The 27,578-nt window shown below is 57.1% G+C and overlaps 1 protein-coding gene across 1 annotated transcript; it reads right to left on the reverse strand.

Annotated features, from left to right (window-relative positions):
* Positions 1-607: 607 nt before the first annotated feature.
* CUEDC1 (CUE domain containing 1) lies at positions 608-27,120 on the reverse strand. The gene is made up of 11 exons (XM_056324832.1): positions 23,313-27,120; positions 9,070-9,548; positions 8,410-8,537; positions 7,378-7,504; positions 5,625-5,808; positions 4,661-4,744; positions 3,551-3,640; positions 2,548-2,641; positions 2,279-2,337; positions 1,514-1,584; positions 608-1,256 (listed from the first exon to the last, which is right to left on the reverse strand). The coding sequence occupies exons 2-10, from the start codon at positions 9,358-9,360 to the stop codon at positions 1,517-1,519; spliced, it is 1,125 nt and encodes a 374-aa protein (XP_056180807.1). The 5' UTR covers positions 9,361-9,548; positions 23,313-27,120; the 3' UTR covers positions 608-1,256; positions 1,514-1,516.
* Between the last annotated feature and the right edge of the window lie 458 nt (positions 27,121-27,578).

Genomic DNA, 27,578 nt, shown 5'->3' on the forward strand with positions numbered 1-27,578 from the left:
GTTCACAGGAGCCAGCAAATAAAACAGGCACGTCTATAGCCACCTCCTGCATTTAGCAGTAAACAGATTATGCCGATAAAGGAGAAGAAAATGCGCTGGCGGGAGCGATTTCCGACTTTATGCTCGTCACTCATTACTTACACTGGGAAGGAATTTGTTTACGTAATTATTTTTAGCTTGACAGCATCTCTGAAGGCTGCAACGATTCAGGTGCTGCCTGCCGGCCCCCCAGCCCTCTGCTGCGCTCCCCGTAGAGACAAGCCCCCACAGCAGGCACGGGAAGGGTGCTCTGCTCCTGCCACCGCGCCAGCCCCAGCCCCGCACCAAATCCAGCAGCGCCCACAAGCCCTTATGCAAACTCTCTGTGCCGAAAACACCTCCGCCGGCCTCAGCTGCAAACCCCCTGGCTCAGGTTTGGCATCTTACCTACAGCAGGGGGCATCCCTGGAGCCACCGAGCGCCCTGCCCAGCAGCCAGGACCACCACCAGCACACCGCACCTGGCGGGACATGCTTCGGCAGTGAGGGTTACACTGGTGTGAAATCCAGCCCTTGGTGCTGCCCCGCCGTCCTGGCCCGTGGCAGCACAAAGCGTCCGTTACTTCAAGGCAGTTTTAGCAATGCCAAAGGCAAAGGTTTAATTCAAAGTGAAACGCCTAGGAAAAGAAGGCCTTTCCTTTTATAAACAATTTATATTATTTGACTATTACCTGATCTGAATCTCTGCTCATTACCCCTAGCGATAGTAGACAACAGCTGTTAGGTTCACTTTCTCACGTGTGGTTGATTTTTTTTCCTGTGTGTGCAGAGTAAAGTTACATCAGATCGCTACAGAGATATGTTCAGGAGTGCTCCGGCCAAGCAGATCCCACACATGAATGCGTCCTCGTTAGTACAACTGATTTTCATTCCTCCTGCGATGCTGCTCGGACTGAGAGAGCAGGCAGGACGCTGCTCCTCCCAAGTCTGAGCTCCGCTGGCTCCTCTACAGCAGCTCACATCAGCTGCCGACTTTTTTTTCCTTTTTTTTTTTTTTCCTTTTTGGCTGATTTGCTAGATAGGATAAGTTGTTTTCAAACCACTGGTAAGAAAACATCGTGCCTCACTTCAATACTTGTACTTCAGAGGAGTACAACAGCAGAGGGGGAACAGCCAAAAAACTGGGTAATTTGTTGGGTGGTTTTTTTCCTTTTTCAGCCATCTTCTTATGAAGCCCTGTGCACATTCTGTGCCAGCAAGAAATCCCAGCGCTGGGACCTGCAGGGGAGGAGAAGGGGAAGGAAGGAGAACAGCACGTGCTCAGCCTCACCACACCGTGGCCAGCACCAGCACATCGCGGCACCTGGGGCTGTCACCAGCCACTGCACCCGCAGCAGCTGACGGGGCTCGTCCCCACCCAGACACGCTCTGGACCCAACCCCGAGCATGCAGCCCCCTCCTCCAGCCAGGACAGACGGATGGACGGGACCATTCGCACGCTCACTGGGAAGCATTCATCCCCAGGTACCTCTTACCATTTACTGCCCTTCCTTCGGCGTCTCCTCCTCCTCCCGGAGCTGCTGCCTCCGCGCTTGGAAGTCTTCATCTGGAAGGTAGAAGCAGGCAGGGGCTGTTGGGGGCTGCAGCTGCTTCCACGCTGGGATGCCGGCTTCTGCACCAAGGTCCCAGCTCCATTGGGTGCCCCAGCGGGGAGGCAGCCCAGCCTCTGCCCCCGAGCAGGGATTTCCTGGCCCAGACAGACAGTTCCCAGGGACTGGGACACAGGGACCCTCTGCCAGAACACACCTGAGAACACTGGAAGGAAGTTTTGGCCCATGGGGCATTTCTGCCATGTGGTCCCACCTGAGCCAGCCCGGGGTGGCCCAGGCTGACACAAAACCCACTGCCAAGCCCTGCTGCTGTGCAAATTCGGCTGACAACAGATTTGCCAGGACTGTGCCCCAGTTTGGGGCTTCACATCCCACAGGGCCACACAGCCCAGCTGCAAGCCCCTGCAGCTCCCGAAAAGAGGAGATCCTGTCCCTGGCCACCCCTGCAAGCACACTGTCACAGGAGAGCTGCGTGGGACCAGGGATGAGCCCATGGCATGGGTGGCCATGCCCTGGCACAGAGCTGATGGGAGCCACCTCCAGCAGAGCGATGGTGTGGGGCAGGATGTGGCCAGACCCCACGGGAGCCCAGCTCACCATGCTGAACACAGCACACACAGCACAGTACAGCACGGCACAGCACGGCACAGTACAGCACAGCACAGCACGGCACAGTGTGCCATCTCTTACCACATGAATGTCCTTCGACATCATCGAGAAGATTTGCTGTGGAAGCCGCTGTCCCCAGCCTGCACCCTCTGCTAAGGAAAACCAGTCGTGTGGCCAGGCCGTGGCCGTGGTAGCACAAACGCCCTTCCCAGCCATGGCCCAGCCGTCAGAGGCAGCGGGAGGCTCCAGCCAGACTAGACCATGGCCTTGGGTATCCCCAGGAGCACCCGAGTGAGGCCATTCTGACAGCCCCGCACCCCCCCACAACTCCCCAGCCCCTTTTAGGATACACCTGGTGCTTCAACAAGTGTTTTCTTTTTGATTTCCTCATCTTTGTCTTCTCGGAGAAGGCTCTGGCAAGTTCAAACAGCTTCTTGCGGGTGGCTGGAAGGAAGCAGCTGGCTGAGGGTCTCACCCCAAGACCCTCCCAAAGCTGCCAGGGGTGATGGGGAGGAGACAGCCAGGACCAGCAGTGTGATTGCTCCTCACCAACACCCTACAGTGATGCCCTGGGCTCCCCAGTGGTCCCTGGCGGGGGGTGCTGACGTTTTTACCCTTTCACTGGGATTTTTGTGACCTTCCCTACCCACGACTGACCCACACATCCCCAGTGTCTCAGGTGGCTGCAGCCGGACTCAAGCTGCCCCAAAGACCTCGGTCTGTTTTGCGATGGGAGAGGTGTGCTGTGACTCGCTAAGTGGAAAGGACTGGAAAATGGAGAGTTACTGCAAACCCTCACCTTGCTTTTCTAGGATCCACACAAACTCTGCCCAGAAATTCCTCTACTCCCCAGCACCACCTGCATCCTCAGCTCACACCACAACCCACGTGTGCACCAGGGACAGACGGATTGCGCAGAACCGGGGCGCCAAGACCCAGGTCTCCATCTCCCATCTGTTGTGCTGGTGCCCAGCCCCAGCGTGAGGCACAGGAGCTCCCTGCCACTGCTGAGGGCCAGGAGAGCACTGGTGCAGCGAGGATGCACCAGCCCAGGGCTGTAAAATGCAGCTTGAAACTCAACCCCAAAGCGCCAGTGCTGAGGCTGAGCACCCTCTTAGCACAAGGTGCCACTGCAGCGCACAATGGCCTGTGCCCTGCATGCCACTGTGCCAGCCCTCTGCGTGGCTCCCAGGGTGATGGGGACATGCATGCCCAGCTGCCCAGAGAGGAGATAAGGAACCCACACGCATACGTGCTGGCACGCGTGTGTGCACCGGCCAATGTGCACACACAGGCAGGCTCCCACCTCCCCCCAGCCCTCGCAGGCATCCCGGAGCTTGCGAACCAACTCACATTTTCCCATGTGTTTCAATTTGTCTCTGAATAAGGCATCATCAGACACGGCACTGCCGGCCTCGCTGGTTACAGAGGGGGCTATGTCACCTGGAAGGCAAACATCTGGTCACCGGGAGTGCGTGCGCGGTGAGGGGCAGCTCGAGACAAATCATTTCTGTGACCCAATTCCAGCGCCAGTGAAGCGCAGCCCTGCCACGAGCAAAGCTGAGCAAACGCAGCAGGATGGGGGCAGTGGCACCCCGTGGCTGGCTCCGGGCGAGGACCCTCTGCGGGTACAGCCCCCGAGCCTGTGGGTGCAGAGCTGCCAGCGGGCAGCATGCCCTTAGCCCTGCGGGGCTGCTCACCTTGAGCTGCCTGCGAGCAGATGTGGGGTGAGCAGCAGCTCAGCCTCACCACCAGCACCACTGCAGGGCAGGATGGTTCCCTCTGGGCTGCTCCAGGGACAGCAGCCCCAAATTACCCTGGCACTGACTGCACGGTGGCTATCAGATCATGCCCATGCTCAGCGCCGGGGATGGCTGGGTCACTGGATCAGGAACAGACGTTCAGGTGGCCCAGTGCCTCAGGTGGAGCAGAGACCCCAGCAGCCATGTCTTCCTGGCCACCTGGGCCCATGCCCTCCCCCAGGCGCGGGTGCCCCCGAAGCGCTGTGTGCCCCGTGGAGCTCTGCCATGGCGGCTGCGTCTCGCCTGCCCCCGCACGGGGCCACCAACAGACACCAGCTCTAATTCTGACTCTGGGCAGCTGTTCTGCTCACCGAGGTTAATCAGGATTACCCAGGGACAGTCATGCCTCCCCGGCACAATCCTCCGCTCTGGCCAAGACAAGGGAGGGCTTTGTCTCCCCTGGGAAGAGGAACCCAGCTCTTCCACCCGCAGGGATGGAGGGAGGCAGGATGCAGGAGCACCTCCACGTGGGGAGGTCAGCAGCACCCCTCCCCATCACCCACCAGCTCCTCTCCCGTGCTGGGGGGGCAGCAGGGAGGGACCAGCCAGTTTCCTCCCCCCGCAGCCACTTTGGAGGCAGCTGGGCAGAGGGCTGGGAACACAGGAGCTGCGGGGCATCCCGCTGCCAAGAGGCACCGCTCACAGGCATCTTGTAAGTTACCTGATATTACGGAGGAGAAACCGAAGTCGTTGCTGACAGCAATGCTGCTCGACTTGGATTTTTTTGACTCGTATTTCAATCGATCTGAAAAACAAAAAGCCCGGCGCCCTGCTTGATCAGACCCCCGAGGCAGCACATGTGGCTCTGCTCCCCTCTCCCCTCACAGCCCCCACAGCTGCAGAGGGACAGGCTGATGGCAGGGGACGGAACTCGGGCTTCACCCTTTTGGCAACCACAAGCACTTAGATGCGAGCCCACAACAGCAGGCGGGAGCGCTCCTCTCACCGCAGCCCACGAACCACCCACCCACCACAAGCATGCGGCGAGTGCTCCGGTGGTTCCCAGCCGCGGCGGCCGGGGACAAGCCCTGCCATGAGGATGTGCCAGGACCCTGCAAAGCACCAACGAGACCTCTGAGGGAGATGGCCCCTCGGCTGCGGGGCTTGGAGCCGGCAGCTGTGCAAGGGAGGGAAAGGGCAGCTCTTTGCTCAGCAGCAGCAAAACCACTGACACCCTCGAGCCCTGCCCGTGGCGCCAGGTGAGCAGCCAGCTGCTGGCCTGCCAGGAACGAGTGTGGTGACAGGGAAGGAGCAATCACAGCAAAACTGCTCTCCAGTTCAGGCCCTGCCAGCACCTGGGGAGGGCACACAGCTGGGCAGGGTGCACGGGCCAGGCTGGGCTCAGAGGGCATTTCCGAGGCTCCTTGCTAGGGATTTTGCTGGGCTTTGCCAGAGACACCACAGAGAGGTGGCCAGGGGGAGGACAGCCTCGTGTCAGGCAGCTGAGCACCACGAGAGTGGGGAGCAGCCCACTGCCTGGTGTCAGCAGCTCAGACCACCCACCACCAGTCTGGCCGCATCCTGCGCTGGCTCCACTTTGGCATGAGCCGGACAACGCCGCTAGCAGCCAGTGCAACAGTGGGGCATGCACCTGAAAAGCAGAGGTTTCTGAAGGCACTTCTCACCTCTCTCCAGGGCAAGGAGGAAATCCCGGTTCCTCTGGAGCTCTTTCATGAACTCTTCATTTTGCAGGAAGAGTGCGATCCGCTCATCTTCCAGGTACTGCTTCCACCGCCGCTCCTGCTCCAGGGAGCCCTGGCCACGCGGGGCAAGCCCCCGTGGCACAGGCTGCCGGCAGCCGTGGGAGCCCTGGGCAAGAGGCAGATGCGGCAGAGGTCGGTCGGTGGTCTCAGTGCCCGCGCTGGCACACACAGGAGGCTTCCTGCAGCAGCGCCTCAGACTGACCTTGGCCTTTTGCTCCTCTGTTATGCTGCTGCACCCGCAGCCCTGATGGCCATCGACTGCTGCTCCCCATCGGGGTCCCTCCCTCCTACACCCAGCGCCCGACAGCCCAGGGCAACCGTCCTCCCACACTGGCTGCGCTCGGGGCAGTGTTGCTGCAAAGGGGACTGAGGGGACAGGGCACCGCTGCCTCTGCCCGGCAGGAAGGGGGACCGGGCGGAGGGAGGAGGGGATGGACATCCCATGTGGGAATGGGGACCTCTTGGTCTGGGGTCAGCGTGGCACAGGGAGGAACTGGTGCCTCCAGAAGAGCTTCTCTGCAGAGTGCAGACTTGCCAAGATTTTTAGCTTTAAACAATGGGGTTGAACCAAGATAGAATCTGGTGCGGAGGCAAGGGAGAAGGGTCTCAGCCAGTGTCGCTGCTTTTATTTCCCCCTATCTAAAAAGCAGAGACTGCAATTTCCACTGACAAACATCCCTGCGCGAGGCACCTCATGCTCTACCCCCGCTCCCAGAGCAGTTGCACCTGGGGAGCAGCAGAGCTGCACTCTAGCTGCAGCCTCATCCTTGCATACAATATTTATCTGATTTGTAGCTGCCCTCAGAGACACATAAAAAGCAAAATCACACAATTACCATGGAAAGAAAAGGGCAGCTGCTCCTCTCCTCCCCCTGAGCCCAAATGAACTGGCACGTTCCTATTCCCAGAAAGGTAATATAGCCCACGAAGCTCAACTTGCAGGGCAATCATTTATGAAAACGTGGCAGGCCACCTTTGGAGCCAAAAGGGGAGGGAGGAGCTGATGCACGGGGAAGGCAGGGTGCCTGCAACCCCCACCAGCCCCTTGCTGTGACAGGAGCCTCATTTACGAGCTGGCTCCAGTGTTAGCAAAGGGGCCGAGGGATGCCCCGGGCATGCAGCGTGCCTGGAGCCGAGCTGGGTGCCCAGCACTGTCTGTCCCCACTGCAGGCAGGAAGGCACCCACAACCCCAAGCCTTGTGGCTCCAAAAGTGCCACAAAACACATGCAGACTCCAATTTCCTAGGGCCAAATCCTCTGGTTTGCACTACATTTTCCACCCAAGTTCCACTGCACCAACCCTTGTGCCCTGGCAGTGCCGCTCTCCCCCAGCATATGCTGGTCCTGGTCCCTACCTCACCAGGGTAGCAGGTAAGATTTTCAAGTAATTTAAAATATTAGGTGCTTATTGCAAGCGGCATTACTGGCACTAACTGCCAAGTAAACACCAGGAAAAATATCAAAGCCTCGCTGGGAGAGTCCTCTTTCACACCTTGCTCACTTCAGCCTCGCCTTGAACAACAAGATGCACTCCAAGACTTTCAGCTTGGTCCGCAGCCAGCACCCAGATGCTTTCAGAGCTCTAACGCTGCAGGTTGTGACCAAGGATGGGGTTTGGTGCTCCGTGTCACACCGTGGAGCCAGGGCATGGGCTGGAAGGGGCGGCAAGCCTCACCTGCGTGCTGGCAGTCTGCTGGGGCAGGATGCGGAGGAAGTCCTCAGGGAGGTTGCCCAGGAGCGGCGGGTTCCAGTTCCTGTAGTGCCCAGGCACTGGGGTGCTGCCGGGCCCTGGCACGTCTGTCCTGCGGGGCAAGCACAGACAGCACCACTGGTGAGGGAGAAACCCGACGTCTGCCACCACAGCAGGGCACAGGGCCCAGCATGGCAGTCCCCGCCCCGGCTACACGAGGGGTCCTGGGTACCAAAAACCCACAGTGCACCTCCCAGACCCATGGTGTTAGCTCTGGGGAGTGAAAAGCTGTCCTAGCAAGTTTGGAATCTTTGGGAGCTGCATTTCAAGCCTTGCCCTGCAACTGTGCGAGCTGGATTTCCCTTCTCCTCCCCTTTTTGCTCAGACTCCCAGCAAACAGCCCTGCGGAGCCCCAGCACTGCAGGATTTTGCTTACAAAGCTGATGAATGTCTCTCACCAGATGTCACAGCCCGCCTGCACAGCCAGCAGCGCCTTCACCCCAAGGGAGCTGGCACAGGGGTGGCCAGGGCTTTCCTGCAAGCCCCAAGCCTACAGCCGAGGCGGTGCTGCTGGGGGACAGCCCGCACCCCCGGGGCCAGAGACCCCCTGGGGCTCAGTGATCCAGCAGCAGCAAGTCAAACCAATCCGAGGACGCCCTTGCCGAGAGCCACAATGCGTGGGGCCCCCGCTGCCCAGCACCTGGTGTTTTTGAGCAGAGGCAAGCACTCCCCACCCCCGGTAGCTGATTTTTGCCATTCCACACACTGCCGGAGCAGCTTTCCAGGCCCCTCAGCTGCTCGCTTTTTAGGGCCTCGCAGGGATTTTTTTAGCCAGCTGTGAGCTCCATTCATCTCCCCTGGCTTGGTCTCGCCCAACCCTAATGAACTGATGCCAGATGCCCCTTGCTGGGGCCAGCTAACACACAGCAGGACCCCTCGGGCGCCAGCACAGGGTGCTTTGCCAGCCACCATGAGCAGAAGGCACGGTGCAACCGTGGCATGGGGCTGGGGGCTCACCTGGGCGGTGGGGTGGGCGGTGCGCGGGGGTAGCGGCTGCGGAACGCCTGGCTTTCGTAGGCGGGAGGGGAGTAGACAGGAGGGGGCTCCTCATCCGAGCTGTCCGGCTCCAGGGTCCGCTCCAAGATCTGCAGGGCGAGAGGACAGTGTGAGGGCGAGCCAGGGAAATGCGGGCCCCCGTGTGCGGAGCAAAGTGGGGACAGCACAGGCTGAATGTCACTGCGGAGAGGATCAGGGCAACCTCCTGGCACTGTCCCCCCTGCACTGCGGAGCTTTTGGTGGAGTTTGGAGATGCTGCTCTCAAGGGATGAAGTGCTGCATTTCAGGTGGGTGGCTGAGCCCGCCCTGGGGTGCATGCAGCCCTGGGGTGCCCCTCTGACAGCAGCAGAAGGGTCTCTGTTGCGTTCTGGGGTGGGAGAGCACTCCAGCTTGAGCCTCAAGCACTGTCCAAGACAAACCAGCCAGGCTGCACACTCCAGATCTGCCAAATTGGGCACTCAAATCTCTGCCTGCCTGCAGCAGCCGAGTAGCACCATGCTTGGGCAGAAATGAGGCAGGACGAGACAGACGCCCGCTCATGATGGGCCAGCATGGCAGCCAGGAGTCCAGGCAGGGAGCCCCCACCCACAGCCACACATGGAGGCCACTGACGGGGGTTACCTCGGCGGGGATGCTGTCCTCCGAGTCCGAGCTGTCGTCACAGCCGCTGCTGTCCAGGTTCATCTGGAGGAGCTGGTCGATGGTGGCATCCACAGCGCCGTTGTTAGCTCTCAAGACGCACTCAATGATGTCATAGTCCATGTTGGGGAACATGGTCTTGAAGTCCTCCATGGCCTGGTTGAACTCCAGCCGGCGGACCTGCCTGGCAGGGCGGCTGTTGTTGAGCTCCTGGGCGGAGGAGCCGCCACGTGAGCTGCCGTTGCTGCTGCTCCGACGGAAGAGGCTCGTCATGGCGGGGCGGCTGGCGCAGGGCCACAGCGGCTGCGGTCCCAGCTGCAGCGAGGTGGGCGCCCACCACCACTTGTCACGGGGCGCTGCCCCAGCAGCCGGCGGGGAGCATGGGTGGGCAGCGGGGGTCCCGCTCCCCCTGGCCAGCAGCACCGCGCGTCAGCCTCCGGCACGCTGCAGCATCCTCCCACCTGTGGAGGGGAGAGGGGAGAAAGTCACCCACGGGACAGAGCACCCAGAGGCACCGTGAGATCCCGCATCTTAGCAGAGACCATTTGATTCAATTTGACCCATCCAGCCACATCCTCGTGGGACCACCCCATCCCCGCAGCGGGACCGATGCCAGAGCTTGGATGTGCCACGGCAGGTGCTGTACAAACAAAACGCAAGGTAAGAGAAACGGCATTAATTCCACGGCCAAAGGCTCCCTGGATTTAACATTTCCAGGTTTAACATGTTTTTATAAACACAGTAAAGTCTCTCTTTAAAATAAAAAATTGAGTCAGCTCAGAGTTTCAGAGCAGGGGGCTAAAATACTCTGCAGCACGGCAAATCGACCCTTGGGAAAAGCCACCAAATCCAAGATTAACATTCACTTTAAAACCATAAACAGATTATAAAGCTACTGCTTCTCATTTGGAAATGCAGGGCCAAATTCAGTTCTGGATTAACTCCACTGTTGAAGCAGAATTACCCCAGGAACGCTTTAGATCCATAATATCATTTTCAAAGGCTTTTTCCTAAGTGGGCAGGCAGAGAGTTCAAGATAACTGTCCCTAAAATGGTATTTAATTCAGAAGAACGTGCCAAGCACACTTCTTAGCGAAACAGGGTATAATCAGATTCAAAGCCATTAAGTGCAGCAGTCACCTCTGAAGGTCACCCGGGCTCCCCCCTGCCCGTAGCGAGGCCGTGAATGACAGCCACATCCCCAGCGCTCGCCCAGCCTCGGCCACCACGCCAGCAGGAAGCCCCCAGCTGCTCCAAGGGGCTTCCAGAGGCTGCCGAGAGCAAAAGGCACTTGCAAAACGTGGGAAACTCAGTGTGATCTCTGGTACAAGGTTACTTTTGCAATGCAAGTTAACCCCTGTTTTCATCCCCAGGGACAGCCCTGCTCTGGCTTGGTACCCAGAGGAATCGCTGACAGCTCCAGAAGACAAGGGATGGTTCCTGCTCCATAGGCACGCTCCGCTCTCCCTCCCTGGTTGGTTTTTTTTGTAATCCTGGGTGCATTTGTGTGCCGCTGAGCCCCATGAGCGAGCCTGAAATGCAGCTCTGTGCAACCACCGCCACAGGCACCCGACCAGAGCCTGCACCTCAGCCAAGGGCAAGTGGTCCCTGGCTGAGTATGGGGTGCCACCTTCCCTGTGGCATTCGCTCACCCCGCAGGACAGGACCCGTGGAAAAGCAGCAGGAGGATCACTGCTGGGCACAAGGGGCCATTGCCAAACAGCACCAGGAACCCCCAGCTCGCTCCCCACTTGCTAACAAAATACATTTAACAGATCGCTCAGCTGAGAACTGTTTCCATCCCCGCGTCGCTCTCTGTCCCCAGGATCTGCTCCAGCTTGCCAGGAGCCAGGCGCGGAGCAGTGTTGTGTGAGCAGAGCAGGAACAATTCCGACAGCCCTGCCCGGCTCTATTCACTGAGGACAAATAAATCTGCTGGAGTCAATTAATAAAATACTGCTTCTCGGTTCCTCCTCTGCTACCATGACTCATTCATAGCAAAAAGCCGGCATTGTTCACACCTCTGGTATTATTCTTTAATTGCAATATTGCATGGCTGGTTTAGTCACATATGAAATTGAGTTATAACATATTCAGAGAATACTCACGCTCCTTAAAAGATTTGGCTACTCCAGGAGGATGGGGAAAGTGCCTGGACATCAAGGGGAAAACTGCTCATATAGGATACACTGCAAACATACACATGACCCAAATATGAAGATGAAAGCTTCTGCAGAGAGCCGTTAGCTCAGCAATGACATGCTAGCCCATAAACCTCAAATAGTACCATCAGCCCCCAAAATGAGCAAATGGGCTTGGAAATCCCCAGATCTATTTAAAAATCCTAAGATCTATAAAGTATCAAGAAGCACCTGTTGCTTGGGGGCTCTTCATCTCCCAGCGTTTGATCTTTGAGCGTATATTTAAGGTCCTCCCTGTAACCACAAAGGCCACCACTGCCAGGCGCTGGCACTTCCCCTGTGACCCCTCTGCCTCGCCAGGGGGGAACCGGCCACTCCCGATGCAAACGCCTCTGTTCAGGGGAAGATGTGAGTCAACGTGACATGACGGTCTGGGACATCTCACTGAAATCTCAGCCCGTCCTGGGTAGCAGGGCTGAGCGCAGCAGCACGCCAAGTAACTGAAAGCTTCTGGTCAGAACACAAACTAAATCAGGGACGCGGACAAGATATTTATATGCCAAGGAGGCTCTGCTGCACATCTGCCTTCAAACAGCCCGGAGGGATCACACTGCTGGGACCCTCCCCACCCTTGAGATACGGCCGCAGGCTGCGGGGCTTGCAGGAGGCTGCTGCGAAGGGCACGTTGGGCAAAACCAAGGTGCAGCTGGTGCCCCCAGCACAGACCAGTGCCCCCAGCACAGACCAGGGCAGCTTGGCGTGCCCCATGGGCAAACACCACTGTGGGCAGAGGTGGCTGTGGTGAAGCACTGCAAATGCAGGCTTTTAAGCCCATTTTTGAAGTCCTGCTGTTAACACAGAGAAATACAAACCACTACGCCAGCATGAGTTAAACATCAGAGAAAAGCAAGTCATCGCATCGTCAGAAGTTAATTTAAAAGATAAACCCGCAGTTGCATTGACAGGATCCTCCCCAATTCCTGCTCATCTGCATCAGCATCTTCAGGCGAGCAGTGGAGAGGGCAGTGGGACCCCCAGCTGCCAGCATGGGGAAGGGGCTTGGCACATTTCTGGCCCTTGTTTCTGTAATGTCAGTGAAGGGCTGGGAAGACGCCAGGAAAAGCAAAACCCTTTGAATTTCCCAAAAAGGAAAGAAGAAAGCTGGTGTCTGCCTGCCAGCCCAGGCATGAGCATGGGCATGCTTGGGGCATGACAGGGTGCAGACTGGGCTTCTCTTCACCTTGTGCCCCCCATTTGCAGAACAAGGCTGTGATGACTCATTTAGCTGTTGCCTCATCAACTTTCTTCCTGTCTTAAAATAGTTCTTGCTCTGCTACCACGCAAAAAGGACCCTGAATGCTGTTATTCATTCATCTAAACCCGGGCACAGGCATAATCCTCTGCCCTTCTGCTGCACCCAGCACAGGAGCAGCTTAAAGGCTTTGCAAGCTCTGGGTGTGCATGTCCCCATCCCACAGGTTGCAGGGAGCAGCAAGGTGGCAGCCGGGACCCCAGTGGGGCTGGCACTGCCCCCGTGCCCCCCACCAGCGCAGGGTAAAGCCTCCCATCCCAGCAGGGTCATGGGGCACAGGCAGTGCCTAGTCCCAGCTCACCCCAGGGACATGGTGGCAGCTCCCAGCAGAGCCACCTCCGTGTCCAGCAGCCATGGCTGGTCCCAGCACTGACCTGCGCCATGGAGAAAGTGCCAGGTGACATCCCAACACCAGGCTGGGGACCAGGCACAGAGCCAGCACTGCCCCTTCCACCACAACGCTGTAGTGGCAGACCGGCAGGAAAGGCTGCCATGCTGCCATGTCCACAGGAGCTTTTATTGGAGCAGCTCTGCACTCCAGGATGGGAGGCTAGCACCAGAAATGCCCACGCAGGTTTCGCCATCACTGCCTAGCCAGGACAGGGCAGGATGCTTGCCAGCACACGGCCAGGGTCGCTTTCACACTGCACGTTGCACTCAGGCATCAGCACATGTTTGGGTCCAGCTCCTGCCATTAGGTCCTCACTTCAAAAATAAAAAAATACAACCAAACAAAAGCCGACCTTTGGGGAGGAGGCTCACCCCTGCAAGCCCATGGGTGCACCCTGCCTTTCCTCCCACCCGAGCCACTAACAACTTGCACAATTCAGATCTGTCCTCGCCTGAGCCAGAGCCAAGAACAGGACGTCGGCAGCCACGAGAAACCCTTAATAAGGCTCCTTGGGGACCAGATAAGGCATGCACAGCCTGGGGGAGCACGTCCCCCCTGGTGCCAGCCGGCACCCCGCCTCTACAAAGCTGGTTTTCACCCAGCCCCGGGCATGGGGCACTCGATGCCTTGGAAAAGCAGACTGGGACAGCCCCAGAGGCTGCAGGCGCTTCGGGTCGGCTCCAGGCAGGAGCAAGCACGGTGCAAGGCACAGAAGAGGCTGCCTGCAGCTCAGCCAGCAGCCATCCAGGAACAGCGCAGATGAGCAGCTGGATAATCCCAGGGGTTGGCTGAACTGGTAATGTCATGCTGGAAACAACAGTTGCTCTGCTCTGCGAGGAATGCAGCCCAAACGGAGGAGCAAACAGCTGCAAAAGCACTGGGACTGATGGCTTGCAGCATGGGGAAGAGCTTTGGCATCAAGTGCAAACGAGAATATTCCCTTCCCCAGTGCCTGCTGCAGCTCAGACAACAGATGGGATTGCTCAAACACCGCTAAAACAGCCCCTTTTCCCCTGCTATTGCTATGCTCTGCTTGTAGATCATTCTTGCAAACATGCTGGAGCCATGACCCCCCTTTGCAGCCAGGACAGGGGTGACACCACGGAGTGCTTGTTCCCCCCAGGCCGGCACTCACCCGCTCCCTGGGGGTACCATCGCTCGGCAGCGGCGGCTGCGAGCCCAGGCCTGTGATGACTCAGCGGGGGGATGTGGAGCAGAAGCGCAGAAGGCATCTCCATGCACAGGATTATCCAGAAACAAGAGCTGCCAGCGCCCCGTCTTCTGGAGGGAAGACTCCCGGAGGAAATAATGGCTCCGGCCAGAGCAGATTTGCTGAGGTCTGCCTGCAGCCAGCCCCTGCAAAAGGATTGCTGGATACAGGCACAAGAAGTCCAGGAACATGACCGCTCTGTGGCTGCAGGTGCGATTACAATAGGATTAAGACTAGGATGAAAAGTAAATGATGGGGAACAAAAATTACAGCAGTGTCTACCAGCAAACTGAAAGGCAGAGCACATGCCGAGAATGTGTAGGATGGGGCTTTATCAGTCTCTCCAAAATCCCCTCTGTCACCTTTCTGTCTGCCTCAGGGGATGTGTGTGCCCACCTCCAGGGCCCACAGCCTGGGAAAACTGCTTGCAAGCAAATCCTTTTTCACGGAAACAAATAAGCACCTGAGGATCCTCTTTAATACTTGTTCTACCTCATATTAAAATGGCTGGGTTTAAGCCCTTTTCAAAGTAAAAAGCAATCAGGAAGGAGAGCAGCAGTAAGCCCTGCTTGAGAACCTGTGCAGCACGTAGCTCTGCAAAACAAAATTCCCCTCTTGGCTCAGAGAGCAGCATTCAAGGCCAGAGGAGCAGCCGAGAGGGGACCAGGGAGAGCCACGGAGTGACTCTGGTCCCGACACCCGGCATCATCAGTGTTACTGCTCAAGCACTCTCACCTGATGGCTTTACTGGGGAGCCCGTGGCCAGACCTGCGCTCTGAGATGCACGATAACCATGTTTAAGAGAAGAAGCGTCAGCTGCTGCTGCCTCGGGGCACCCATTGCTCGCCCAGCTGTGGCCAGCCATGCCATCCATCCAGACAGATTTATGAGGGCCCTTTGTGAGCCGACCAAATGTCAGCCTTCCACAGCACCCAGACGGCTCATAAACCAACGACACCCAGCTAAAAGCTGGGGGGCCGCACTCAGCTGGGGCAGGAAAGCTGGACACGGCTCTGCCAGGGGCCCCTCGACCCCCAGAGCAGCACCCGAAGCACCCATCTTCTCCCCGCCAGTGCTGGGATGCAGTGGGATCTGCAAGGGGGCTGCCCAGCACTGGAGGTCCTGGCACTGCCAGCCACACCGGGATGCCTCCAGCCCTCTCTGCCAAGGGAGGGCAGAGCCAGCCCCCTGCCCTTCGGCATTGTGCCGTGCTAATCCTGGGCTTTCACACATTTGCCAGGCCAGAGTTACAGCCACCCGCCTCTCCCCGCCCCAAACTAAGCCTATATTAATGAGGTAGCGCTAGATCTTGATCAAAAAGTTGCCTGCTTTTGGAGGCTGCCTTGCACTGGTTTCATTGAAGGTAATTTGATCTTGGTAGGACGACATTCCTAAAATAGTTGAGAGAATTCAAACATGAAATAAGATTTCCAGGAAGAGATTAAAAAAAAATAGGTCAAGCAAGTGTAAGCGGTTAAAGTAACCAGCATCCCTTTGTATGGTTTAACTGCATCTCTGTTCAGCTCTACCTTATATCAACATGTAATAAATTAGATGCAAGAGGTTGCCTAAAGCGGAGAGGACGATGTAAGATTATTCTGCAAGGTGGCTGAACACTGGTGACCTTTCCTCCTCCGGCTTTCACCACCACCATCAAAACACACATGTTCCAGCTGAAAAATCAGCTTAAAGCTCGTTTGAAACGGCTACGAGGAGCAAGTGTTGCCCGGTGCAAAGGCACAAGCGGCAGCAGCATGGTCCGGGTGCCAGCACTGCCGCTGTCCCACGGGAAAGCCCTGCACCCATCATCAAACTCCCTGCCTCAGTTTACCCACCCATCTCCAGCCTTGCAGGAGGGAAGCCCAGGCACCCCCACGCTTGCTCGCATCCCCCCCTGTGCCGGCCACAGCCGTCATGCAAAGCCCTCGCGCCATATGTCACACAAACCCACCTTTAACTGCTTATCCCTTCTTCTCCCTTTGTGCTCCCGGCTCGGCACAAAAGCCCCGGGAAGCAGCAGGGAGTGAAAGAAAATAAAAATTCCTGCAGAGACAAAGGTGTGCGGCTCTCCCCAGAGTCGGACTCAAGTCAGGGGGTGCAGAGAAGTCACCTCCGAGCAATTTTCGGGTTAGATTTGGTCAGCAAGCACCTAAGGGGGAGCAGGCGAAAGCAAACCCAGGCTGGGGGCAGGGTCAGCCCCACTCCCCAGCTAATTAGCACGGCTGATTCACAAATGCTAATTTGCCATTTTAGGTCAGGGGTCAAAGAAATTAAGGGACCAGAGGGAAAAATGGAGAAAGAGCCTGAGCAGAAGCAGCCCCTTCCCCTCCAGCTCTTTGCATAGCAGGAACATACTGGAAGTGGACTTGAATGGACTGGAATTAGACTGGGCTGACCCTGCCCCAGCCTGGTGGTGCACAGCATCTCTGCAGGATCTGGCCCAGGGCATCCCACAAAGGCAGGCAGCCTGTCGGCGACAGGCAGTGCAGAGCGGGGCCAACACAGGCAGAAGGCGGCACCGAGGTGCTGCCCAGCTACCCTCCAGCTCCTGCCGTCAGGGTTTAAGGGCCATCGCTTAATGTGCAAAGGAAAAAAAACCCGTATTGATTCGCCTGAGGCTCCATGGAGCAGTGAGACCGCACAAGTTTCTATGGAAACAAAATTAGTTGAGTAAAACTCTGACTGCACGGTGAATTATTTACCAGGACAGGCTCCTGGCCATTAGGGTCTGGTGAAAAGCTTTAGAGGTGATCACTGCGCGGGCTGCTGGCAACCCCCCTTGGGACGCCGAGCCACGGCCGGGGAGGAGGAAAGCCCCTGGGTTTCCACATGGTGGGCAGGGTGAAACCCGCCAGGATGCTGGGGGCACCCAGGCAGGAAGGTCCTGCACCTCCATCGCCACGTCTGCAGTTCAGGCGTCCCTGGGGAGAGGACGAGGGTGCTGCGGGGGGACAACAGGGAGATGCAGCAACGGGAAGATTGTGATGAGCGGGCAGGAATAAGCTGGCTTCAAAGAGAAGAGCTGCAGGCGTCCGAAGCTGTTGCCTTCCTGGGGGTTTTCATGACAATTTGACCATACCGATGAGCAGGGATGCTGCTGGACCGGTCACCAGCCAGCTCCTGCCCTGCCCTCCGGGAAGGCGAGTGGGCACAGACGTCCCAGCAGAGCCTCTCCAGGGAAGCCAAGGGAGCCCCGGCACTGTCCTGCGGGTATTGTGGGTGCAGAGGTGAAGCAGAAGACACCAGCCCACCCTCCCCAGCAGGACTCCTTGCCTTCCCCCTCCTCTCCAGCCCCTTGCTGCATGGCAAGGCAGCGACACGTGGCATCAGGCCAGTGAAAAGGCTCCTGCCTGATGCCCGCCTGCCACACACCGGCCACCCCGCGTGGTTGCCCATCCCTTGGCACCCAGGACGAGGGATGAGCCTGCACTGCTGCCATGCCACAGGCAGGAGCTGGCAGGAGCCACCCGCAGCCCCGCTCAGACTGCAGTGCCTCTCAGCACCGCACTTACAAGTTGGGATCGCTGGGAGCCAAGACCAAGGGGAAGAAAGGGACTAATTAAGTTGCAAATGGAGAAGCTTTTTTTTTTCTTTTATGAGTCACTAAGCCATATGGCTGATGCAAGCTATCCCACGAAAGTGCCGAGCCGACAATTCGGGCGCTGCTGTACCCTCGTTGTCCTGGGACACGGCGTCACACTGTAATTGCGCTGGTCTTTTGTCCTCCCTCGCGCCGGGTGACATTGCTCAGCAGAGGAGAACCTGCTTGAAACGCTATACCTCGCCAGGGACAGATATTTAATTAACACCAATACGTCATGCCCCTCCTGCCAGCCTCAAGAACAGGCTCCTCCATCCTCGGCACAACAGGACTCACCGCGGCACAGAAAAGCCCTTGGAAGCCGAAATACCAAGTTTGCTCTGTTCCTTCTGCTCCATCACAGCACATCTCAGTTTTATACAGAAAGTATACAGAATGCTAACCTGGATTTGAAGCCAGGCCAACGCTCAGATAAGCCCTCAGTCTCCTTTCAAGCTGAGCAGTAGCCTGCTCCCGTGGCAGCACAGCCCTGTTTCTCAGCAGCAAGGGAAACTCAGAGCCCCCAAGCAGCAGCTCTGCTCACTGTCCCCTTCGCCCACCAGCCACGTACTGTGCCCAGCCACCAGACTAGGTCGCGCTCTTCTTCAAACTCCCATCTCGCTTCTGTCTCGTTATTTTTGTTTGCAAAACTAATTCACATACAACCTCACCGTTGTCCCGTCCCAGTTGCTTTGCACTGGCCTGACCATGGCAATTGCCAGCCAGGGAGATTAAAAGCCACAAGGATTTTATAACTAACAGTTTAGACTCCAGGAGCGTGGGAATCCTCTCCAAAGGTTGTCCCCCACCCCCATCGCTGCCTTACAGCCCCAGCACATGATTCCAACACAACCCAGTGCCATCGGCCAGGGCTCTGGCTATCGTTCCCTCCCAACCCATGCCCAGCCTGGCTCTATGGAGGCATGAGGGAGAGCACCAGCAGGGTCCTGCTGCAAGCTGTGCCCAGGCTCCGGGTCCCCCCATCCTGCCCGCCCCCTCACAGATGGCACCTGGAGGTGAAGGCAGGGCAGAGGAGGGTGCGGGTGCAGCCTGCGGTACCTCCCTGTGCTCCCCAGAGCTTCCTGGCTGCTGCAAAGGTTGCACTCATGTGCGTTCCACCACTGCCCAAAAGCGTGGTGGCACAGAAAAACCCCACTGTTAGAACTGACTCTGTAACCGAGGCAAATACTGAAATCAGCTTTGAGCCTGAATGTCACTGTAACCCATCTAGCAGCATGCCATGCCCCATTTTCTGGAGCTGATTGGCCTGTTTCCCCCCTGTTCAAGCCCTGCTTTCCCACGCCAAGGACAGCGCGAGGCTCCATCGCCGGCATGCTTGCGTGCTCAGCTGCGTGCGCCTTCCCCGGGGAAGCGAGCGAGAGGCAGGGATCGACAAGCTGTCAAGCAGAAGGAAGAAATACCACTTCCAGGAGTCAGAGCTCATTTCCCAGCAATAAAAACAGATTGGGGCTGGGGGAAAGCACCACTAATGGGGATGTATATCCCACACCGCTTCAGCTGCCGATAGGAAAGGACCTAGGGGCTGCAGACTGGAAAAACAAAAGCCATCAACAAATGCTTGGATTTAAGCAGTACAGCCCTAGACTGGACTCGAATCGGCACATAAAGGATCTGCCCTTCCCCACAGGGATTACGGCTGTGGGCGAAGCCCTCCACGTGCCAGCCTCAGCTCCCCAGCTCCTAGCTACAGCTCCACCAGCAGATGGGAAAAGAAAACCTTACTGCTTCCTCCTGGGGGAATTGCTCAGGTCAGCATCCTCAACCTCCCCACTCTCTCCTCCAGCCCCTTCAGCTCCATTATCCCCACTCCACCCACTCACGCTCCTCTGGGGACCTGAGGAAGGGCCAGAGTACCCACTGCTCATAAAATGCCGCCTAGAAATAAAGACCTAAAGTGTTTGTGGTTCCTGGAGTTATTTGTGGGTGGATTTTACCTCCTTTTCCATCTATTCTTGGTGTGTCTTGGCAAGGAGGGTCCTTACCGGCGAGCCAGCAGCCTGCCTTCCCTCTGCCAGGCTCGCACCCTGCAGCTGCAGAGGATATGAGAAGGAGAGTTATCTCCCCAAAACAAACCCCAGAAGATACAGGAGGAACCCGCAGCGATGGGGACACACTGGAGCCCAGCCACGCACAACCGTGGCAGGAGGGGACAGTTCCTGCAAGGCAGTTACTTTGGGTTTTAAGGCACTTGTTTGTTTGTTTGTCGCTGGGCAACCAAGAAGATGGAAAAAAATATCAATGTCATATTGTCACCTATGAGTCACCGCTGAGCACGGGCTGAGATGCCCTGTTCCTCCTGCTGCTGAGCACGGGGCAGCCAGGGAAGAGCCCGAGGCACCCCAAAAGGGGCTCACCCCAGCTACTGCTGCCCGCCCAGTCCTACCCCAACACCTTCCCCGTCCCTGCAGCTGGGGACACCAGAAGCCCAGGAACATCGGTGGCCCAGGGACAACTTTTTGGGCCCTGGAAAGCTGCGCAGGAATTTGCATTCATATTTGCATTTCCTAATTGCGCCTGCAGTTTCCTGGGGCAGCGGCTGGCTTTGGTTTCCATGGCAGGTTTTGTGAGGACCCCAAGAACGGAGGGAGGCACAAAGGGGCCACAATGGACCTGCCACTCACCCGCATCAAAGGTGGCCGGCAGGGTGGGACAAGGGCACCATGGACGGGGGCACCACTGCCTGCCCCCCCCCAGCACTGCCAGCACCAGAGTGGACACAGGGAGCCCCCTGGGCCAGAGAAGAGGCTGGTTGGTGGCCGACACTCACGGGACACCGGCCGTCTCGGCACTGCCAGAGCAGTGGTGGGGACACGCCGCCAGCAGGGCTGCTTGACAGAGGAGCCAAGTCTCAACCACCATTGCCCAGAGGTGGCAGCTGCCCCATGCCCGTTGGTAGCGGTGCAAGAGCCGGACCCAGATGTTCCCCCTGTTTTCATTTCCCATTATTTTCAGCTGGCTTTCCATCCAGCTGGGGTGGGTTTCTTTCCCATTCCAACCTCCCTATTCCATTTAGGGACCATCTCGCCAGCAAGGCTCCCTGCTCTGCTTGCCTTGTGCACTGCTGTGCCCATCCAGCTCCTGCGCCGTCCCCAGGGAACCGGCAGACCAGCCAAAACCAGACCCAAGGCCTGGGAAAACCTGGTCCCTGAACTGCTGCTACAAGCCCAGTGCCACCAAGCAGAGGCAAAGCTCCAACCAACATCCCTCCACACACCAACCACGGTGACAGTGACGCTGCCACCCCAGCCACACCACACATTACCGCCTCACACACCCATGAGGGGCTCCACGTTATTACTTCAAGTATTTTTCTTATTTTATAGCATACAATTATCATCACCATCACTAACTGATGCTACCCAAAAGCTTCCCAGCTCTGATCACAAGCACCCTGCGATGCTGGCCAGCAAACACACCCGGAGCATTACAGCAGCAGCCCCCTCCCTGCAGGTCCCACCCTGGGATTTTACCCTCATGGCACAGACACCAGGCACAAATGACCCTCTGGCTCCTCTCCTGGCTGTTCCCCTCCAAATGTCAGCGTCAGTACGCAGCATCCTCACCCCCACGGAGGGTGTTTGTGCAGGCAGAGAAGCACCAAGCACTCACTACTACTCACTCGCTGCTTGCTCTTATCAGCGCGGGGCAGAGGGGGACCACCGCCCTGCCACCACAGCAAAGCCTGCTAACCCATGCTACACATCCAGCCAGGGGAAAGGGTTAGGTGCCAGTGCGTGGGTTCAACGCCGTTAGGTTTTTTTAAATTGAAAGCTCTGTTTTTAATAATGCTGAAAAAGTCAAAACTTCCCTGGGAACTTTGCTGCTGGGAAGAGGATGGGCGCCTTTGACCCGTCTTTGAAGGAAACGCTTTTGGCAACCAGAGGCACCAGCAGCACAAGGGGCTGTGAGCACCCAGGGATCAGCGTGTAAAGCTGTGCCAGCATCAGGCACATCCTCACTGTGGCACAGGCAGGCACTGCTGGGCTGGTCAGACATCATGGCAGGGAAGGCCGCAGGAGCAGGGTGCACAATCACAGGGAGCAAAAGGCACAGTGAGCAGACAACGGGCTGGGTCTCCTTTGCCACACGGATCGCCAAAAGCTTTCTTCTAGCGGCTCCCCTGGGGTCTCACTGCCCTGGCGCCAGGCTCCAGACGGGTACTTCCATGTGAAAACCTTCATGAAAATCACAAAAAGCTTTGCAGTGGAGCAGATGCTGCTTCAGCCTGTGTCGTTAGAGATGGATGAGGAGGAGGCGAGAAGAGCCACAGCTTCCCCGGCCACAAGGCAGCCCCGTCAGCAGAGCCCCAGTCGCAGACCCAGAGGTCAGCCCAGGATGGCGGCTTTCCCGCCCGGCTATCCCTGCTGCTCCGTCCCCCACGTTTGTTGTCAGCGGTAGCAGCAGGAGGAGGTGTGAGGAGGAGGTGCGACTCCACTGCTTTTTTTAAAAAAATAATAAAAATGAGCCTTTCCAACCCGCCTGGGGAGACAGTGCACGAGAGCGCTGCTTTGAACAGTGACTTCCCCAGGCGAGGCAGCTCTCAAACCCTTCCCCATTGCCGTTTGCCCACAGCCCACTGGCGGCAATTTCAGCGCTGGCCGGGAACGCCGGGTGAGGAGAGTTATGTCCTTATGGGGGGACACGGCCACAGGCCCACCAACAACCCCAAGCCCAGGAGGTGCCCCCCAACACCATGGCACGCCAGGGCCCCGCTGCGGCTCCTACACTGTGCTGTGACCCGGCTGAGATGTCGGGGTACCAAGTGCATCGCTCCACGAACAGGTGCAGAGGAAGGGGGTGACATCCCGTGGCGGGAAGCCACCAAAACACAAACCTGGGGGTGGCGATGCCCTGGGGGCAGAGGTGGCTGCCCGGACCTGCCCCACAGTCGGGGTCTGCGGTTCTGCTGCCAGCCCCGAGCGGGGTGGGATGGGGATGGGATGGCGATGGGATAGAGATGGGATAGGGACAGGGATGGGGATGGGGACCGGGACGGGATGGGGACCGGGACGGGATGGGGACGGGGATGCTTTGCCCTGTGCACCCAGCCACGCCGCGGCGGCTGGCTCAGGGACACCCCCATCCCCAGGGGCCCTCCCCACACGGGACGGCCTCTGCGGGACCCCCCGGTGCTCGGCGGGAGCGAGGACCCCGCACGGCCGCGGCCGGGAGCTGCGGGGCCGGGCGAAGCGGCGGGGCCAGGCCGCGGCCCACGGCCGCCCGGCGCCCGGCCCGGCTCCCAGCCCTCCGGAGAGGGGCGGCCGGGCAGCCGCCACAGGCGCAGCCCCTCGCCGGGCACCGGGCCCGGCCGCAGCCCCCCGCGCCCCGGGCCGCCCTGCGCGGGCCCCAGCGGAGGCCGAACCGGCGGCGCCCCCCGCCCCGCCGGCCCCGCCGCCCTCCCCGGGTTCGGCCAGGCGTTGCCCCCGCCCCGGCCGGGCCGCGCAGCCCCGGGGCCCGCCGCGCTCCGGGCCGCCACCCGCGCAGGCCGGCAGGCGCGGCCCGGCCCAGCCCGGCGCGGCTCGGCCCAGCCCGGCCCGGCGCACAAAGAGCCCCGGCCCGCCCCCCCTTACCGGCGGTCGGCGCTGCGGGGGCGGCGGCGGGCACCACTCGCGCCGGGAACCATGGAAGGGAGCCGGGACGGGAGACGTACGTGGCGGGCGGGCGGGGGCGGCCGTGCCCGGCAGCTGGGGGCGGCGCGGCGGGGCCGGGGCCGGGGCGGCCCGGGGGGGCGCCGGGAGCGGGGCCTAGCGGCGGCCGGGCCGAAATGCAGCGGCGACGGGGGGTCGCTCAGGGCCCCCCTCGGGGGGTCACCGCCCCCCCTCCCCGGGCCGAGGCGGCCGCTGCCCGCGGGAGCCCGCGCCCCCGGGCCCCTCAGCCCCGCCGCCCCCCGGGCTCTGCCCGGCCCCTGGCGGGATCCGCGGGAGCCGAGGGTCCCCGGCGCTGCCCCAGGCCCCCCGGCTGCGGGGTCTGGCAGGGCAGCATTCCGAGGAGCGCGGCTCCCCAGGGCCGGTTTTCAGTCGCCTCCGCGCTCCGGAGCGCGCCTGGCCCGTGGCTCGTAGCCCACCAGCAGCCCGAGGCACGGCGGGGTGAGGAGCAGGATGCCTGCTCCTGCCCCAGGGGCCGAGCGCGGCACACGGGTTATAACGAAGCTTCGCTTGGGCCACAGACAGAACGCAGCCGTATCCAGCGCCACAGCCCCTGACAGCTTGCAGCCATACCGTGGAACGGCTCAGGCCGGGAAGCAACCTCTTACTAATTACAGCAGCCAATTTACACAGGGCAAACACTTCCCGTTTTGCAGAGAGCGGAGAGAGACCGCCAGCGGCAGCAGGTCAGGGCCTCCACTTCCCTCGTCGCTCTCCAAACGCTTCCAGACACGCTGCGGGAGGAACGCCGCATCTCGGGGCACCCACGCCAGCCTCCCGCAGCACCCTGCCGTGGCAGGCCAGACCTGTTGTGAAGCACGGCTGTGGGTGCCAGACCCCCGCACGCCCATGGGACGGCCCAAAGCTCTCCCACAGGACAGCCCTCCATGCAGAGGTTTTTGCCCGCTCCCTCGTTTCATCCGCATCTGGCAGCTGAGTGATCCTTAGCCTGGCTAAAAATCTGTCAGGCTTTGACAAGGAACGCAGACATCAGTTCAGAATGCAAACGTTGGAGGCAAACCTTGGGCTTTCAGCGCGTACGAGCACACGTGCTGCAGCATTTGCTTTCCCAAAGTTAAAGGCAGATCAGCATCTCTTCCGGACACTGCACCTTGCAGTGAGCTTTGTTGACTGCAAACTCTTTTCCTAATCCAGGCTCATTTCAGGGGAAACAGGCGATTTTATCACGTTTCTTTACTGTCCTCTGATATGGGTCTTAGCTGCTAACGACACTAGGAAGTAAAAAGAAATGGGAATAGAAATACACAACTATGAGGAATTAAAATAGCAAATTTAATTCAGCCAGTTCCAACTAAATTGGCAATTCCCTGAAAAACAAACCTTGCACGGAAAACACAGAACACAAATGTTTTTGTCTTGACAGCTGGTGAGAACAACTAAGTGAAATGGTGACTGGAATATTTCTGGCTTCTCTGAAAAACAAAAGGTTCCACACATTCTGAAAACGCCCCTTGTTTTTTTACTGAAGGGGCTGATGTTGGAGGTAGCTATTGCAAATGCTTCGCGAGGAAAGCAAAGGTCTACACTCTGATGCAAGCAGTGATTTCAGATGCCCATGCTGAAATGTTTTACAAACGTCTCCTTTTCAAAAAGCGTTTATGCTTCCTTGAAGAAAAACCCAGGACTTTTAAAAATTATTCAAATTAGCCCAGAAACCTGAAGAACAAAAAAAACCCCTATTATTTTTAAAAATTGTAAGCCCGGCTTTCCCAATGCTCTTTACTTGGGCTTCCAGGAGATGCAATGTACAGCGAAACGACGTGACGCTAACACTTTCGCCAGGCTGCTGCGAGGGAGCTAGCTGGACAGCTTGGCTTGGTTTCTCTTAGTGCTGAAATACTTTTTTCCAAACCAATACCAAAAAAGGTTTGTTTCTAGGTCAAGACCTCAGTACTCAATTTTAACTAGGGACTGACAGGCAAATCTGAACACAGCTGTAAAACGAATTCGCAATAGAAGCTCAGGCATTCTTTTTCTGATTAGAAAACAGTCATTGAGCCTTGTGCGTTTAAAGGTGAAAGCTATTTTTGACATAAAAATTAGCACGTAGTTCCTCTGTCATCCTTCAGTTGCTGCTCTGGAAGCTGCGAGCAAATGATCCAAAGATGAGAAGTACAAACACACTGAATCAAACAAATAGGTAGAAGGGGATCAAGTTTTTAAGTTTTATTCTGCCTGACAGGGGAGGAAGACAGTTATTTTTACACTTACTATTTATCTTAAAAAGCACTGGTAAAAAGGTCCACTTAAGCACTGAGGCAGACCCAAAGGCATTTAAAAACTTAAAGTGCCCTTAATAGCTGCCTTTTGAAAATACTGTTGGATCTGTTTTTGAGATGGATAAACAAGCCACCAATAAAGCAAGGCAGGAGTTTTCAGAAGGACCCGGCAGTGAAAAACTGTAGTCCACCTCTCAACAACTCGGCTCCCATACAGGGACCCCGAGACTAATACCAGAGTACTGGATGCTTTTAAAAACCTAAGTGTTCCCAAAATTCAAATTTTCCTTCCTTCTTTCTTTGGCGGGAATCTAACCCCAACAGCCTTGGAAATTAACCCCAGGCAGTTTTCAAATGTGGCTGATTGACCGTTTCTAAAATAAAACTGAGCGAAAAGCAAGCAGAACTTGGGAGGGCTTATCACCACCAGTAATGCCACAGACTAATCCCTCGGCAACCCCGGCCCATTTATGTAACCTGGGATTGCTGCAGCTCAAACAGCTTATTGGGTTTTTGGCGTCTTTCTTTAAACCTCTCATGGACAAATGCAAACATGTTAAATACTTTTTTCTTCTGCCACACTAGTTATTGTAAGCGGGTGAAAAAGAATCTTCTATTTGTGAACAATGGCAAATAGAATTTAACTCACACTCTGCGAGTAACACGTGCTTCTCTCATCCATGATCTGGACTGACGGGAGATCTTCCCAATTTGTAACACTTGAGGGTAATTCTCCAATGGCAAGACATAAAAGGTCAAACCCCAAATTTCTCCTCACCCCAAACACCCTTTGGAAGCAGTGGAGTGTTCCAAATAGAGAAAAAGACATGCCCAAGGTAAACCATTTCTACAATATTCTGGCAGCGTGGGTGGCTGTGCCATAATACTTACTTCCCCGTGGCCGGCTTCTCCACGGTGCCTTGCCGAGCCAGGCACCCGGAGGCTCTCCTTGCGCGGAGGACAAGTTTTTGTGCCATTGATCTGACTGTTCTGACTTTCCACGGCACAAATCCTTCCAAGGCAAAATTCAATTTTAAAACTTCCAGTCGGTGCTAAGCCATTAACCTAATGCTGAATGCTTATGGAAACTTAAGAAGAAAAAAATAAAACCCCTATTGAACTACTTGCAATCGGAGACCTCAATGGGCTCGATATAAAACCCACTCAAATCAACGGCAGCAATAGGCTTCCCTGGATGTTGGACCAGATCCAGCTTAAAAGTTTCCATGAAATAAACTAGGCTAAGCGCATCAGCTGCATAGAAACTAACTCTGTGTAACAGCAGTATCTGTTCTTCACATCCACCATTTTCTTACAGACTTAATTCCCCAGTGCTGCAGCAACACGAGTTGCCATACAAATCACTCATTGCTGTCGTGCAACCAGACATCGTCTCCCAACAGCAGCTGGCCTCTCTCGTTACACTGTGGATGAACTATTAGTTGTAAGGTAGCATGCACGCCATATAAACTACTTGACCAGGTAGTTTTCATTTGTCAGAAAAACAGCTTCATGTATTTCGTATGATGGCATTACAAAGTGAAATTGATGTCTGTATCGAGACAGCTGAGGAGCACACCTCGGAACCATTTATACACAGTACAAAGCAAATGTTTACCCAAGTACAAATGAAACAGGTTGACAATTAGCTAATGCAGCTTTGTGGACATAAACCAGGTACATTTGAGCAGAACCAACATAAAATAAAAAGGAAACAGCCCTTTTCCTATCCCATGCTAAGAGCGCCATGGTTAGTGGCTTGGGAAGCCTCTGTCACGTTGAAACATTTCCTTGCCAGTGTTTAATGTGTTTATTCTACTGCTACACTGCGGGGATAAAAATAACATCAGCAGGGCACGCTAGCTGTACGGAGGACCCACTGTCAATACTGCAGTAACTGACAACATACAATGAAGTCTCACACCTGTTTATTGTAAGTAATTCATAGATA

The sequence above is a fragment of the Falco biarmicus genome, chromosome 1, assembly GCF_023638135.1.
Source record: "Falco biarmicus isolate bFalBia1 chromosome 1, bFalBia1.pri, whole genome shotgun sequence".
Taxonomy (NCBI): domain Eukaryota; kingdom Metazoa; phylum Chordata; class Aves; order Falconiformes; family Falconidae; genus Falco; species Falco biarmicus.